This window comes from Chlorocebus sabaeus, chromosome 20, assembly GCF_047675955.1.
Source record: "Chlorocebus sabaeus isolate Y175 chromosome 20, mChlSab1.0.hap1, whole genome shotgun sequence".
Lineage (NCBI taxonomy): Eukaryota > Metazoa > Chordata > Mammalia > Primates > Cercopithecidae > Chlorocebus > Chlorocebus sabaeus.
Window position 1 is genome coordinate 114,148,438 of NC_132923.1, and position 14,897 is coordinate 114,163,334.

The 14,897-nt window shown below is 54.4% G+C and overlaps 1 protein-coding gene across 5 annotated transcripts in view; it reads right to left on the bottom strand.

The window, feature by feature from the left end:
- Window positions 1-364: 364 nt before the first annotated feature.
- Window positions 365-14,897, bottom strand: part of EPHB2 (EPH receptor B2) — a 213,161-nt gene continuing 198,628 nt past the window's right edge. For 4 of the 5 annotated variants that reach the window (XM_073007716.1, XM_038002726.2, XM_007980101.3 and 1 more), the window contains exons 12-16: window positions 13,964-14,179; window positions 12,949-13,098; window positions 11,535-11,728; window positions 9,289-9,444; window positions 365-8,420 (exon numbers count right to left, since the gene is read on the bottom strand). In XM_073007716.1, the coding sequence (XP_072863817.1) occupies window positions 8,312-8,420; window positions 9,289-9,444; window positions 11,535-11,728; window positions 12,949-13,098; window positions 13,964-14,179 (825 nt within the window). In that variant the 3' untranslated portion in view covers window positions 365-8,311. The remainder of the gene's footprint in view (window positions 8,421-9,288; window positions 9,445-11,534; window positions 11,729-12,948; window positions 13,099-13,963; window positions 14,180-14,897) is intronic. The other variant, XM_073007717.1, reaches the window with a different exon arrangement.

Here is a 14,897-nt window from a genome sequence, read left to right on the forward strand (position 1 = left end):
AACAATTGCCCGTGTTTTGCAGACATGAAAATGAGGCTCAGCACAGTTATGTGACCTCTGCAAGGCAGCTAACAAATGGCAGAGTTGGGATATGAACCCTAGGACCCCTAACAGCAGAGCTGAAACTGTTAAAACACAATGGAGTGTTCTTAGAAAGCTTAAAAGTTGCTTTATGTCAACACTCTACCCTAACCCAGGCCAAATCCGCACTCCAACCCCAGCTCCAGGCCCAGCCTTAGCCTAGCTCCATTCTTAGCCCTGGAAAACTCCTAGTCATACTTCAGAACCCTGCTCAGGGTCTCTGGGAGCTCCTACTTGTTCTCTGGGGAACCTCAGAGGAAAAAGAAATACTGAGTCCAAGTGATAATTTTTACAATTCACATTTATTTTGGGAAAAAAAAAGGTTCTGCTAAAAATACTCCTACAAAGGCATTGGAGTAACAGGGTCAGGGTTGATCTTGGACACAGCTGGTGAGATTTCCTTGGTCACAGCAGTGGGGTCCAGAGGAGCCAGGTCTGACCCACAGCCGTCGGAACACCAGCTGTATCAGTCCCTGACCTCCCAACATTGTCAGGAAAACCCACGTTTATGACCACAGGAAACAGGGTTCTGGGAAACCCTGCCAGACAGCCCCATACCCCCGTTAAGAGCTCCGGCCTGCATAGCTCAGGCTGGGGCAGACACTTCCGGAGAAGGAGTGTGCACGCTCACTCCCACAGCCCGTGGCTCTGACAGCAGCTCCAGGGAGGCCACGCTCAAAGAGGGTGCCACAGTGCCCCCTGGGGATCTGGGATTTGACTGGCAAAGGATCTGACAGTGAAGAGGGGCTGAGTGTATACCACTGGTAGCAGCATAGCATAGTGATTAAGAAGGGGGTGCTGGGGTCAGAGGCCACTTACTGGCTGTGTGACCTGAGAGAGCCACCATGTCACATCTCTGAGTTTCCTAGTCTGTGGAATGGGAGTAATAATTGTACCTGTTTCACAGAGGTGTGAGGATGAGGCAAGACACTGTGTATAAAAAGTTGGGCACGGTGCCTGGCATATTGCTGACACTCAAGAAATAGCAGCTATAATTGTGATTTGGGGGCTGGGCATGACCAAGTGGTAATGACTCTTCTCTGGAGTCCAAGAAGGCTGGTTGTGAGTGAATGTCCCTGCCAGGTCTACGCTGGCTCAGCCTCAGAGGCTCAACTTGGTGCCCCCTGCCCATCAGAGTATCCACAGAGGGGATGGCGGCCAGGCTGATCACAGAGCCATGCACAGGCACCTCTGCCGAGTAGTCTCCCAGCTTGGAAGGCAGTGACTAAGATTAGAAAGGTCAAGAGGGGTCTTGGAAGGGGGCAAGGGCTGTGTGGCCATGGAAGCTATGCCCCAAATGTCAGAGGGAAGGCACCTGGCTCTGGAGTTGGCAGCAAGACCCTGTGGTTGTCCAGTGTTAAGACTCTGGCTCTGAACAGGAAGCGGTTCTGCTTGGGGTCTATTCCTCAGTAGGGGTCTCCCAAGGTAAATCCCTGGCCCTGCAGCTTCCTCACTGCGGGGAGGGAAATTCCACCCCAGATAAGTCCCTCCCCAAACTGAGCCAGTGAGGCCCCTGCTTGGCTCCTAGGTCCACCAGCTAGTGGGCACTGTGGCCTGTGTGGGGCTTTACTCAGCTGTAGCCTGGAACAACCAGCCCCTTTTCCCCGCAGGAAGGCCTGAGGCATGCAATTCTGCCACTCTACCAGGGAAAGACGTTCTGTACCCCACTCAAAAGGAGGGTCTTTGACCCCTGCCAAGATGCATCTCTAACTCAGATCCAAAGGATGGAGCTGTTGTTAGTATGTTTTTAGCTGTCTCCCCACCCCCATCTCTTTCTCTCTTTCTTGCTCTTTTTTTTTTTTTTTTTTTTTTTGTGCTTTTAAAAAATGCTAGGGCCCACAGGTTTGGGGACCAGCAATGAATGAGACTCGAAATTTCAAGAATTAGCAGCATAGAATCGTAGTGTGATGGAATCTTAGAAACATGGAATCGTTCCATTGGAATCTTAGAATGGCGGGGCTTTGCAATCCTAGAATCTTGGAATCTTTCACCTGTGGAACCTTAGAATTCTTGACTCTTGCAGTCTCAGCAGGGCCCCCAAGAGTGTATGTGGTCCTGGCTGTGACCTCCGCCCTCCTCCCTCTCCTTCAACAGGGGCCATGAGGTCTTAGGTACAGGCAGGGCCTTAGCTCTCTCTCTCCTCCAGAGAAAATCGTGTCTTAGTCTGGGTGGCTGGGCTTGGTGGTGGTGGTGGGGGGCATCTGTAGCTCTAGGTCCAACTGGAAGCCCCACCCTGCCTGTGCCTGCCCCACCTGGCCAGGTGTTGAGTGAGCAGGCCTGGACCATAGCCTTGGGGTCTGTGGGGTCTTCCAGGGTGGCCCTGAGTGGGCTGCTGGGCCCCGTCCAAAGTATTAAATTGCTGCTCCTTCTTGTTATATCAGCTTTCTCAAGGCAGCCTCCATGCTGTGAAGCTAAACTCAGACAGACTCTGGGTCTGAGGGTCTTTCTAATTTTCCTGAAAGCTTAGCTCAGCCTGGGCACATTCCTGAGGGTCGCCCTACCCCCTACTTCATGGGTCCTAATCTGTGTCTGGGTTTGGGCATCCTATCTGACAATGTCCTGCTTTTTCTTAATCCCTGTCTACACCAGACCCTCTCTCTGCAGACATCAGGGCAGTTTGTTGTGGGGGAAGTCAAGTGAGGATTTCAGTGTCTGGAGGAATCTCCTGGAGGAGCCTGTCAAAAATGGAGACTCTTGGGCCCAACCGCAGGGATTCTGATTTAGGGGGTTGGGGTGGAGCCCAGGAGTCTGCAAGTTAAACAATAAATACCCTAGGAGATTCTGATACAGGTGGGCGATGGCAAACATTTTGAGAAATCCCAGGAGGTGGGAAGGAAGGACTGCAGACAGATGACCTGTTTGGAATCTTCTGGGAATCACCTCTGGGAATCAGTTTCCTTATTTGTAAAGTGGAGAGGATAATGCTTTGGCACCTGGCATATGGTAAGTATTCAGCGATTATTGCAATCCCTGTGGCTCCAACCTCCTGAGATTAGCCTCTGAGGGGGTGTGCCCTGAGCCGACTCTCTTTCCTGTTATGTGACAAAGGCTAAGTCCTTTTCTGCAACCAACACTCTGACCTTAGTTTCTCTGAAGGAAAAACTCACAGCTGCAAGACCATTCTCCACCCTAAGTTTGATGGCAGAAGCCATTTTGCAGAAGGCTGGGTCAAGGCCGCCTGATGGTGCATTCGCATGTGTGTGTAGCATCACACAGCACAGTGGGGCTCCCTGAGCTTCCCTCTGGGTTTCCCCCAGGAAACCATTGGAACCTGGGTTTCCCCAGGAAACATTATTAGAAAAGACAGGACCCCAGACCCATTCCAATACGTCTGGGTGATCTCTCTAGGGCTAGGGTGACCCGGGCAGGGATGGGTTTCCTGAGCAATTGCTCATGCCCACCCGCACACCCGCCCCTGCCCCCACCAGGCTCAGCTGTCTCCCCACCTCACCCCTGCCACCTCTAGAGAAGCCTGGAGGAAATGGGGTAGACATCAGCCGAATTAAGAATCAGGTAGCACAAGACCCAACCCTGCTGCTCCAAGCAGCTGAAGTGACTCTTTGGATTATCTGCGTCAGTGAGGATGGAAACTGAAGCAGCAGGGCCTGGCTTCTGGAATAAATGAGGGCCGCGCTGGAAGCTCTTCCTTCTCAGGGAGAGGAGTAGCTGGGAGGCATCCTGCCCCATCTGATGGCTGAACTGGTGCTTCTCCCTAGAACCTGATGCTCACTATGCTACTCTCCTGCTCAAGAACCTGCTGTGGCTGGACTGTACATCATGCCGGAACTGCCTCAACCTCCACTTGTATCAACCCTCACTTCCCCCATTCCACTGGCCCATCCAGACACAACTCCTCACTATGTTGGATCATTCTGGCAGCTGCACCTTGGAGTGATCTTTCTTTTCACCTCTGTCATTTTCAAGACAGCCTCCTCCATGAAGCCCTCCCTGACAGCCCCAGCCCACGTGACCTTTCTCTTCTCCTACTGGCCAGCATCAGACACCAACTGTTTCTTGTCATCTAATTGAGCATGGTAGAGGAGGCATCGGAAACCGAAAAACCAAAGCTCATGGCCTTGCTCTGCTCATTCCTGGCTGTGTTATCCTAAGCAAAGTGCTTCATTCCTCTGAGCCTGTTTCCCCCACAAATATGCAGGGGGAATACTCCTTCCTCATGGGACTAAGGTGTGCAAATGTTTTGCACAGCCTGCCTCACCCAGTCCAATGCTCTTATTTTACAGATGGCTCAGTGAGGGGAACTGTCTCCCCAGATCCACATCCTTAGTGACAGGAGCAGGCTGCTACCCTGGGGTGGGGTTGCACTTTCCCTAGCATCATGTGGTACCCTGTCTTTTGAATGCATTTATGTTATCTTCCCCAGCAACAGTCTTCCAACCTTCGGCACCATCTTCAAACAATAGAGGCCCTGGAGCGAGCCAGGTGTGGCCCAGGGCCCAGCCCTGGGGTGGGTGGTGGTCTGGGTCCTGGGTCCTTCCTGTGCTTCAGCCAGGCAGGAGGATTAACTGGGCAGGGTGGAAGCTCCCAGCCTTCTGGAGATGAGCCCCTGATGGGAGAGGAGTGTGAGGCTAGCGACTGCTCACAAGGTGGTGGCAGAGAAGCCCCTAGATGGTGGCAGGGTGGGGACCAACTAGAAATGCTGGGGGAAGTTCAGCTGATGCTATCGGAGTAAGAGGTACTGCTGTTTAGTAAACAGCCACAGCCCTGAGTCCCTTAAGTGTCTCCCACTGCCCCACCACCTGGGTCCCTGCTCTGAGGCCTCTGGTCCAGCACTCAGGCCATCATCCGTTCTGATTGGTCTGCCTGAGTCTTCCCAGTTGATACTGTGAAATCATCCCCCAGGGAGAGGACTGCTGAGCACCAACAATGACCCATTCTGGGGGCTTCGTAGCAGTAGGGGTGGGGGAGGGTAGCATGGCTCTCTCCTACCCAGCCTGGCCCTGTACAGCTCTGCTAGCCGTACCCTCCCAGAGCAGCTGGTCCCCATTTCCACGGTGCCCTGGCCTGTGTTTACAAGGCAGCTTTCTTTCCTGCAGTACCAACTGTGTGCAGAGCAGCCGGAAACTCCCCTAACACTGCTGGGCAGGCGGGGGCTGGCACTTGGGGAGGTTGAGCCAGGAAAGGATTAGTAACCAGGCAGCGGGTGGCTCAGAGCTGTGTGCCTGGGCGAGCGGGTGGTGTTAAGTGGAAGGCGCTTGGCAGCATGGCCTGCCACTCCCCACTGAGCAGCAAGCAAGAGGTTGGGGCGGGGCGACTGCCCCAGTAGCGGGTGGGGTGGAAGAGATGTGAGCAGCGTCTGTACCCCTGGGACAGTCACAGTGACATCTGTTTGTTACCCTGAAGTGGAGACACAGAGGTCTGGTAGCACCTGTGCTCTGGGAAGCAGGTGTGCAGGGGGCCACGGCCACTGAGGACCTCGGCCCTGGAGGGTGGAGGTGCAGACATGCTGGCTAGTGGTCACCAGCCCAGCGGTTTAGGACAGGAAGCCATCTGACGGGAAGCACCGACTGCCAGCCCCATGTGGGGCCCCAGAGCAGTTGGGGGGTGGGCTGGGGAGACAGAACTAATCTAAAGAGCATCAGGGCAGCTCCCGCCAGAAGGTGACCTTGTGTGCCGAGACAGCTGCCACCCGCGCGGGGCACCTTTGGGGCACAAAGTGAAGGCCAGTGGGCCACTGCCGGCCAGTTTGTGGGAAACCTGCCAATGCTATCCCTGTGGCTCGCCCTGCTGTCCCCATGGGGGGTCCACTCTTTTCTCTAATCCCTTCCTTCCCTTTGCAGCTCAGGCTCCCGGAACAGGTGAGTGACAGATGACGGGCTGGGTTGTGCTGGATATTCACTCTGACCGAGGCGCTTCTAGCTGGCTGCCTGTGGCCCACATCCTTCTCACTGGCCATCTCCTCGGATCTGGGAAAGGTCCTGAGAGGTAGTCTCCCTGGCTCCCCTTCCTCAGCCAGACCGGATATCCATGGCATATCATCTCCCTGCCTCCTCCTGCCACGTGGAGAATTCTGATTTTAATGTGAGCAGGAGCTCATCTGCACAGAGAAAACCAGAGTTGGCCTGGATAAGGTGATTATACCCGTGGCTCTGCCTGGGGGTCCATGAGCACTCTAAGACCCTCACATTCCCACTGTCACAGTTCACCTGACACCCGGACCCTCTTCCAAGTGCACCCTCGTCAATTCTTTGCTCCTTATGTACCTGCAGGGGCTCACCCTGGCACCCAGGGCATCGAAGAGTTCTGAGCCACTTCCAACTCACTTCCTTTGTTGCCTGTGCTTTTGACGAGCCAGGGCCAGAAAGGCCACGTGGAGCTGTCGTTCTCCATATGTTTTCTCTGCCCTGGGCTTTCTGGAAGCCTGAGGGAGGAAGGGCTTAGAAGAGCAACCTGGGTCACATGTCTCCCAAGGGTGCCAGGGTCTCCCTCAGAACTTACAGAGAACAGGGGTCATGTTATAACTAAAGTGTTTATTTCCATTCAATGCACTAACTGATTGCTCTGCTCGGGTGTCTGCGTTGGCTCACAGGAGGGAGTCTGTGGCCAGATCCCTGGCTGAGGGCTTCCCCATGGCCAAGACCTTTAGGCCCAGCAAAGGTCTGGTGGGGGGAAGGAGGTGGGAGAGAAATCACACACTTTCTCCAGGGAAGGGAAGGAGCATGCTTGCCCGCGTCTCTGAGCGCACCCTCTGGAGGGCAGGGTATCACAGTGAATGATCCGGGTCCTGGCCTCCGATGCAGCCTGGTTTAGGCTCCCAGAGGCAAAACTGGGTTTTGGCCATCTGAGGGCACTCAGGAGCCTCAAAGGGGCCTATTTGCCTGGGAAGTACTAGATCGACTGGGGCAGGAGAGTGGGAAGTGGGCAAGGACTTCCAGTCCTGCAGCCTCAGAGCCCACTTCCTCCTCAATCTGTCACTTCCGTCAACAGTCCTGGAGTGGAAGGCTCCTCCACCTTGGCGCCTCCCCCTCCACACCCAAATCTCACTCCAGTCTCTGAATGGCCCAGATGGCCCCGTGGCAGTTGGCTTTGGTGAGGCCTGGTGGCAGGTAGGAGGAGGGAAGAGTGTCAATGAAAACGGTATAAAAAATCCAGAAATGTGCATATAAAATCTTGCCCTTGGTGTATTGCCTAAGTCAGTAAGCAGAAAGCACCTTCTTCCTGGAGAAGGATCAAGTCCTCAAAAGGTAGGAAATGTCAAAGTGTCACTTCATTGTCATTAAAAAAAAAAAAAACAAAAAAACAAAAAAACAACCCAACAAACAAATCCCCTAAACCAAAACCACCCTGACCAAAATACCCCCGAGTCCACAAATTGCTGTAAACAAACCCAGATGCAGGATCAACCCTTCTCAGCGGCAGTTGGAGCTGACGGCAGTCACTGCAGTATCAGTCCTTGAGGTGGGGGCTGGCGGGAGCGGGCACCAGGCGGGTCGGGCCTCCAGGCTGTGCACATGATAGTACCTGGAGCTGCAGACCCGGGGGCGGCATCCTCAGGGAGGCTGACCTTTCTGGTGTCCCTGCGTTCTCCCTGACCCAGAAGGACAAAAGCCCCTTTCAGCCCCATGAGCCGACAGGAGAAACAGTGTCTTTCATTGGAGTTTCTAAAATATTCGCCAAAGACAGAAAAATTCTTCTGTTTGCCCAGTGGTGGCAGGAATAGATTTTCCCAGAGGGGTTCCTGGGGTGGCTGCCTGTCCATCTGTCCTGTCCTCCAGGCACTTGGTTGTTGACTGAGGCCTAGAGGAGCATCAGGGACAGGAGCCAAGGGTGGCCCCGGTCTCTCCCCTTCACATTTGTTTTTCTGAAAGTGTTTCTTGGCTCTGGCCAGGTCACCTTCCCAGAGGGAGTTGGAGAGAAACTGCTTTTGGTGTCCGATTGGACACATCGCATGAATCTCCCAAGCCCTTTTTTATCCCCCCGCAAGAACAGTCATTGCTTTCCTTATGAGAATCCTCTTTAAAAAATATTCCTTGTATTTCCCGCCCCCTCCCAGGATCTGTTTTCTTTTTTCCCATTCCCTTTTTATTTCCGTCGCTTGAGTTGCATGTTTTCTTGGTGATGTCTCGTGGCTGGTGCCGCTTGGTTCTTCCCGTGGCCCGTGGCCTCCTGGCGGGTGGCTGGCCCTGCAGTGGATGAAGCACCAGGAGGGCCGGTGCACGTGGGGCAGAGGGGGCGGGGCTTGGAGGAAGAGGTGAGCCGAGGCAGGTGAATGTCAAACCTCCACAGACTGAATCTGGTTCATCTGCGCCCGCATCACCTGGATACTGTTCAGGATTTTTTTCTGGTGGCCAGCCAAAGTGACCCCAACCCGGAGAATGTCCCTTTGGGAGAGAAGCACGTGTGTTAGGGAAATGTGCAGGTGAAGGAGCCCTGTGCCTGGCAGAGAGCTGCCTGGGCTTCCCTGGGAGGAAGATGGCAAAGCAAGGAGTACTGGGGAGTGTGGAGTGTGGAGTGGGCAGGCAGCCACAGCTGGAGGGAGTGACTATGGTGTGAGGTGGAAGAGCACTTGAGTAGGAATCAAGGTCCCTAGGGGGCCTTCTCTCTCCTGCTGTGGTGAAGGGGAAGCCAGCTTACATTTTCTTTTGTTTTCTTTTTTGAGACAGAGTCTCGCTCTGTCGCCTAGGCTACAGTGCAGTGGCATGATCTCAGCTCACTGCAACCTCCACCTCCCCGGTTCAAGCAATTTCCCTGCTTCAGCCTCCTGAGTAGCTGGCATTACAGGCACATGCCACCATGCCCGGCTAATTTTTTGCATTTTAGTAGAGATGGGGTTTCACCATGTTGGTCAGGCTGGTCTTGAACTCCTGACCTTGTGATCTGCCCGCCTCGGACTCCCAAAGTGCTAGGATTACAGGTGTGAGCAACTGTGCCCGGCTGCCAGCTTGCATTTTATAAGCACTCACTTCCTTTATATCTCCCTCAACCTTCCTACCAACCCCCAGTGTGTAGGTGAGAAAACGGAGGCTAAGGGAGGTGCTATGATTTGACCAAGGTCACAGAGCTTGTAGGTGGCAGGTAGACCTGGGTATCAGTCCACAGGTGACTCCGAAGTTGGCCATCTTGCCCCTTGGTCCCTGCTTCCCTATTGGGACATGATCTATTCCTCACCCTCCAGATCACCCCACTTGGCTGGTGGGGCCGGTGGAGAGGGGGTGCTAAGGTGATGAGCAGAGGTGGCTGGGCACTTACTCCATCATCATCTGAGACACGACGTCAAAGGAGGTGAAGCCAGCATTGGCGAAGCTCTCCTTGTACTGCCCCATCTTGATGGCCTCCAGCCACTCGTCCACCGTGTTAAAGCTGGTGTAGTCAGGGATCGTGCGGTCCAGCAGCGGCAGGTTGATGCTGGGGTTGGGGGTGGGTGACAGAGATGGTCAGGGCACCTGTTTGCAGGGAGCGTGCAGGGACATGTCTGTAGGCTGCGTATGCATGAATGTGCACGTGTGCATCCATTTACGTGAACGTGAACACAGGCGAAGGGGTATGTACGTGAGTATTTCTGCATGAGTGCGGGCATGGGTTTGAACCTGTAGAAACATGCATGCATATATATGTGAGCATGTGAGAGCGAGTGTGCAGAACTCAAAGCTGGGGCCAACTGGGAAGTCTAAGGAAGGCACTGCAGGGATGGCCGAGAGGCTGGACCTCGGGAGGGAGGAGGGGAAGATGCAGCTCCATGCTTATTTTCAGGAGGAGGGATTTCAGCTAGACTAACTATGCTGGTTATTCAGTGTCCTCTCCCAGTGCCATTCTCCATCCTTCCCCGCTCTGGTTTGTGCTATAGGAAGCTCACCTTCTGGACTGTCCAGAGACTGTATTTCCAAAGCCCAGCTAAGGCTGGTGGCGCTAATGGGAATGACTTCTTGGCTGGCAAGGAGTGAAATGGCTCTCATGAGGTTTAAAGCTCAGAGGGATTTGATCTGGAGAGTTAGGGGTGGCTGACATAGGGTCATGGTGAGGAGAGACAGGCAGAGGGAAGCACAATGGTCTCCTGCTCATAAGAACGTGCTCTCTGGCTACAGCTAGCCCTAGATCCTAAGGATACCTGGCCAGACGCCCCTCTGAAACCCTGTGGGGTTGTGGGTCCTGAAGAGTAAGTGTGTGCAGGGGCAGCAGTGTGACCTGTGACAGCCACCTAAGGAAGGCAGAGGAGAGCTGCTGCCCCACAGAGCCTGCCCTGGGAGGTTTGAGCCTTGAGGAGAAGCGAGGCACCAGGTCCTCGAGCGAACACCTCTCAGGCTGAGCCTGTCTCTCGGGCATGGGGACGCTGACTCAGTGTAGGGGCACAGATGGGTGTATGGTGAGTACAAACTTCTGAATGGGTGTGTGTGCAGGTGCCTATGGATGTGTGTAGGTGTGAGAGCCTGAGACTGTGTGTGAACAGTCATGAGTGTTTGTGCCTAATTGTGTGTTCATCTGTGCATGTAGGACTGGACCTGTGTGAGCATGTGTGTGATGAGGATATAAATGTTAGAGGGTCCAGGTTTGAGTGTGAGGGTAGCTAGGAAGGAAACTTAGTGACAGGCATATCTATTCACCAACTAAGATTCTGGATCCTTTGGTAATTTTTTCTTTTTTTTTTTTTAGATGGAGTTTCGCTCTTGCTGCTCAGGCTGGAGTGCAATGGCACGATCTCAGCTCACGGCAACCTCTGCCTCCTGGGTTCAAGCGATTCTCCTGCCTCAGCCTCCTGAGTAGCTGGGACTACAGGTGCCCGCCACCAGGGGCCGGCTAATTTTTTTTTTTTTGAGATGGAGTCTTGCTCTGTCACCCAGGCTGCAGTGGCACAATCTTGGCTCACTGCAAGCTCCGCCTCCTGGGTTCACACCATTCTCCTGCCTCAGCCTCCCGAGTAGCCAGGACTACAGGTGCATGCCACCACGACTGGCTAATTTTTTTGTATTTTTAGTAGAAATGAGGTTTCACCGTGTTAGCCGGGATGGTCTTGATCTCCTGACCTCGTGATCCACCCGCCTCGGCCTCCCAAAGTGCTGGGATTACAGGCGTGAGCCACCGTGCCAGGCCAATTTTTGTATTTTTTAGTAGAGAAGGGGTTTCACCATGTTGGCCAGGTTGGTCTCGAACTTCTGTCCTCAGGTGATCCACCCACTTCAGCCTCCCAAAGTGCTGGGATTGCAGGCGTGAGCCACCTCGCCCGGCCTTCCTTTGGTAATTTTTCTTCCTGGTCTCTCTGACCACGCTTTAAAAGATGCCTCCTCTGCCACCCACAGGGTATGTGTCCTTTTCTTCCTCTGGGCAGTCTGTGTCCTCTGCTCTCCTGCTAAGCAGGGCAGGTACCCAACAAACACTAGTCCTGTTCTTTCCCATCCCAAGCTGCAGTAAGGAAGAGCATCTGCCTGAAGCGGGGGCAGAAGCGATGGGAGAGGGGAAGAAGGGCAGGGCCTGGCTGGGGCGGGGCCAGGGCGGGGTCTTACCCAGAGGAGAGGGGCGCCATGGCTTTGAGGCTGTTGGGATTGCGGATCATCTTGTCTAGCGTGTTGACAATTTGGCCGAACTTGGGCCGGTGGTTGCGGTCCTTCTGCCAACAGTCCAGCATGAGTTGGTGCAGGGCGCTTGGGCAGTCCATGGGCGGTGGCAGCCGATAGTCCTGCTCAATGGCATTGATTACCTGGGACAATGCAGGAGTGGAGAGGGGTTGGGTGGATGCGCTGAGGGCATCTACCCTCTGCCAGGCCCATATTGCCCCCAGTACATTGCATGTCTGACCTACTTAGTTGCTGTGGCAACCAACCACTTTCACCTCCTGGAGGCAGCCCCAGGGACGGGATGACCTGGGTTTCTACCATCTAGACCCTTAATCTGACATGGCAGCTGGGTTCCTGTCCCACCCTCTGCCAATCTTGGGAAATCCAGAGCCCCGAGACAGCTTCTCCCCAGGGTCCACAAAGATGACCCTCCTGGGCCTGGTTCCACCAGCTCCTCCCTCTTTCCCATCTGTGAGCCCCCTCTTGGCTTGTATGGCCCCAAGGCCTTCCCTCTCTGCCTCCTTGCTTGACCCATGTGGCCACATGCTTGATTTTAGTGCCATTTACAGCTCTAGGTATGAGATACCTCCGCCTCATCAGGCCCACACCATGGCCTCAAGCCTGGCTGGGGCCCCCTCCCACCATCGCCACCTGCTTCTCTGTCAAGGAAGTGCGCCCAAACACCCCTCAGCCTGTCCTGCCACCACAGCCAGATTCACCTTCCACAGCTCGACTGTGGGTCACCCTCCTCATGTAAGAAGTTTCTTCGAGTCCTTCCTGTCTGCATTTTTGCTAATGGAAACCCTCTGGTTTGGGTTCAACCCCGCATTGGCCCACCTCAGCCTTTGCACATGCTGTTCTTTCCTACTGGAAGCTCTCAAGTCTCCACGTCCTGCGACCGTTTGGACCCCACTTATCCTGCGATCACCTCCTGTCTGATCTTGCCCATGCTGCCGGTGTCTCAGTGCCTCCAGGGCTACTCCGATTTAGCACCTGATCTTAAAAGCTCCTGATCACAACATCTGGTTCCCTGAATAATTGTCTTGTCCCCCAGTTAGGTGGTAAACACCTGAAGGGCAGATGTGGTCTCATTTGGGGCTGGCCACAGGTGCATGCGTCCTGAAGACGCGCTGATGTGTGGATGAGTGGCCTTTCCTACTCCCTACCCCCTGGAGAGTCCAGGGTCCTGTGCAGACATTCGAGTCAGCCACCATCGGGCTGGCAGCTGCCCTGGGAGCCAGGCCCATGATCTCAGAAGCCTATGTCCCACACTCTGGGAGACTGGCACAAGGCCAGGAACCCTGATCTTCCCTCTCCCATCTGGTGGGCCAGAGAGGTCTTGCCCATCCCCTTGGAGACTTACATCCTGGTTGGTCATGTCCCAGTAGGGCCGCTCCCCGTAGGACATCACCTCCCACATGACGATGCCATAGCTCCACACATCACTGGCCGAGGTGAACTTCCGGTACTGGATGGCTTCTGGGGCTGTCCAGCGGATGGGGATCTTTCCGCCCTGGGAGACAGAATGAGGAGGGTTTGTGGGTGGGAGGCTGGCCTGTCTGACCTCTTCTCTTAATCCTCCCACTCTGTGCCCTGTGATACCCCAATCTCATGAGGCACCTCATTGTGCCCCAAACTCACCATGCAGCTTCAGACCACTGGGCATTTGCACCAGCTGCACCCTCTGCATGAAGTGCCTTTTACCACTCTGCCATCTGGAAACCTCCTTCTCATCCTCAAGTCCCTCCAAAAGCTTGTCTGAGCTCCCAAAGAATTGTCAGCTGCCCTCAACCCCACAGCTGTGACTTACACCTCCCCATCAAGGAGGCACGTCGCACGCAGCACAGTACTGAAGTGACTTGCCTACTTGCACCCGTCTCTGGGCTCTTTGTCATTCCAGTTTAAAACCTTCAACAACCCCTGCTGCTTTCAGGAGAGAGGCCTGAACCTGGGCATTCCAGGAGCTCCAAGGTCCAGCCCTGTCTACCTCTCCAGCACTACTGCTCACTACCACTGCCCCTACAGCCTGTATTCCAGTCACAGGACTTTGCCATGAGAACATGGCATCTGACAAACATTTCTGGGCCCTTCCGCTCTCAGCTCAGATAGCAACCTCTCCAGCAAGCCTTCCTCTGCCTCCAAGGCTGCCTGTCCTGGCTTACAGCCCTGTCACTCCACATGGCTCTGCACATGTGTTCCCCATCAGTGTGGGAGTTGCAAGAGGGCAGGAGCTGTGGTTCCTGTCTCCCTGTCTCCAGGGCCCAGGACAGTGCTTGGCCCAATTGGGCATTAGTGAAATTGTCTTGCAGGGAGAGAGATGGCCACTGAGGCCCTCTTCTCTGGCTCTGGGACTCCGGTGTTCCCTGCCTCCATCTTACCAGGGCGCTGGTGTAGGTGGGGTCTGAGGTATCGTCCTCCAGAAAGCGTGAGAGCCCGAAGTCCGACACCTTACAGACCAGGTTGCTGTTGACGAGGATGTTGCGGGCAGCCAGGTCACGGTGCACATAGTTCATGTCTGCCAGGTACTTCATGCCGGCTGCAATGCCCCGAAGCATGCCCACCAGCTGGATGACTGTGAACTGCCCATCGTTTTGCTGTGGGAGAAGTGGAGAAAACACAGAGTGAACAGAACAGGCATCAGGGCTCTGCATCATCCTCACAATGGGAAACCAGAGCAGGGCCGTGCCAGCCTGGCTCTAGGCTCCTTGGGGAAGGACTCAGATGCTTCAGGGCCCCAGAGAGGCCCATCAGAGGCCAACTTCAGGGTGGTGGTGAGAACACAGGCTTTGAAGCAGACACACTTGGTTTGACTCTGGCTTTGTTCCTTCTTGGCTGTGCAACCTTGGACACGTAACCTAACATCTCTGAGTCTCAGTTTCCTCTTCTGTGTGTTAAATGGGCCTAAATCACACCCATCTCCCAGGGCTATTCTGGCTTAAACAAGAAGGTACATGGAAGGTGCCTGGCACATGTTAGGTGCTTCAGAAATATTTACTGAATAGCAGCTGATCCAATGGCCTGCTTCTGATGCCCAGTCTGGTGCTATGTCTGGTTGGTTGACTGTGGTCTCCTGGGAGACCTTGACATTTTCCTCTGTTGGCCTTGAACTCCTCCCACCAGCCTATAGAGCTTTGGAGAACTCCAAAATCTGGTGAAAACCCTGGATGAGAGGTCAAGACACTTGATTCCAGTTCAGGCCTCATCTTGACCCTCTGGGTGACTCTGGGCAAATCCAACCTCTCTTTGAGCCCGTTTTCTTCGGTGCACAATGAGAAGGCTGGCTAAGAGCAGGAATGGAAACAGATTTGAGAT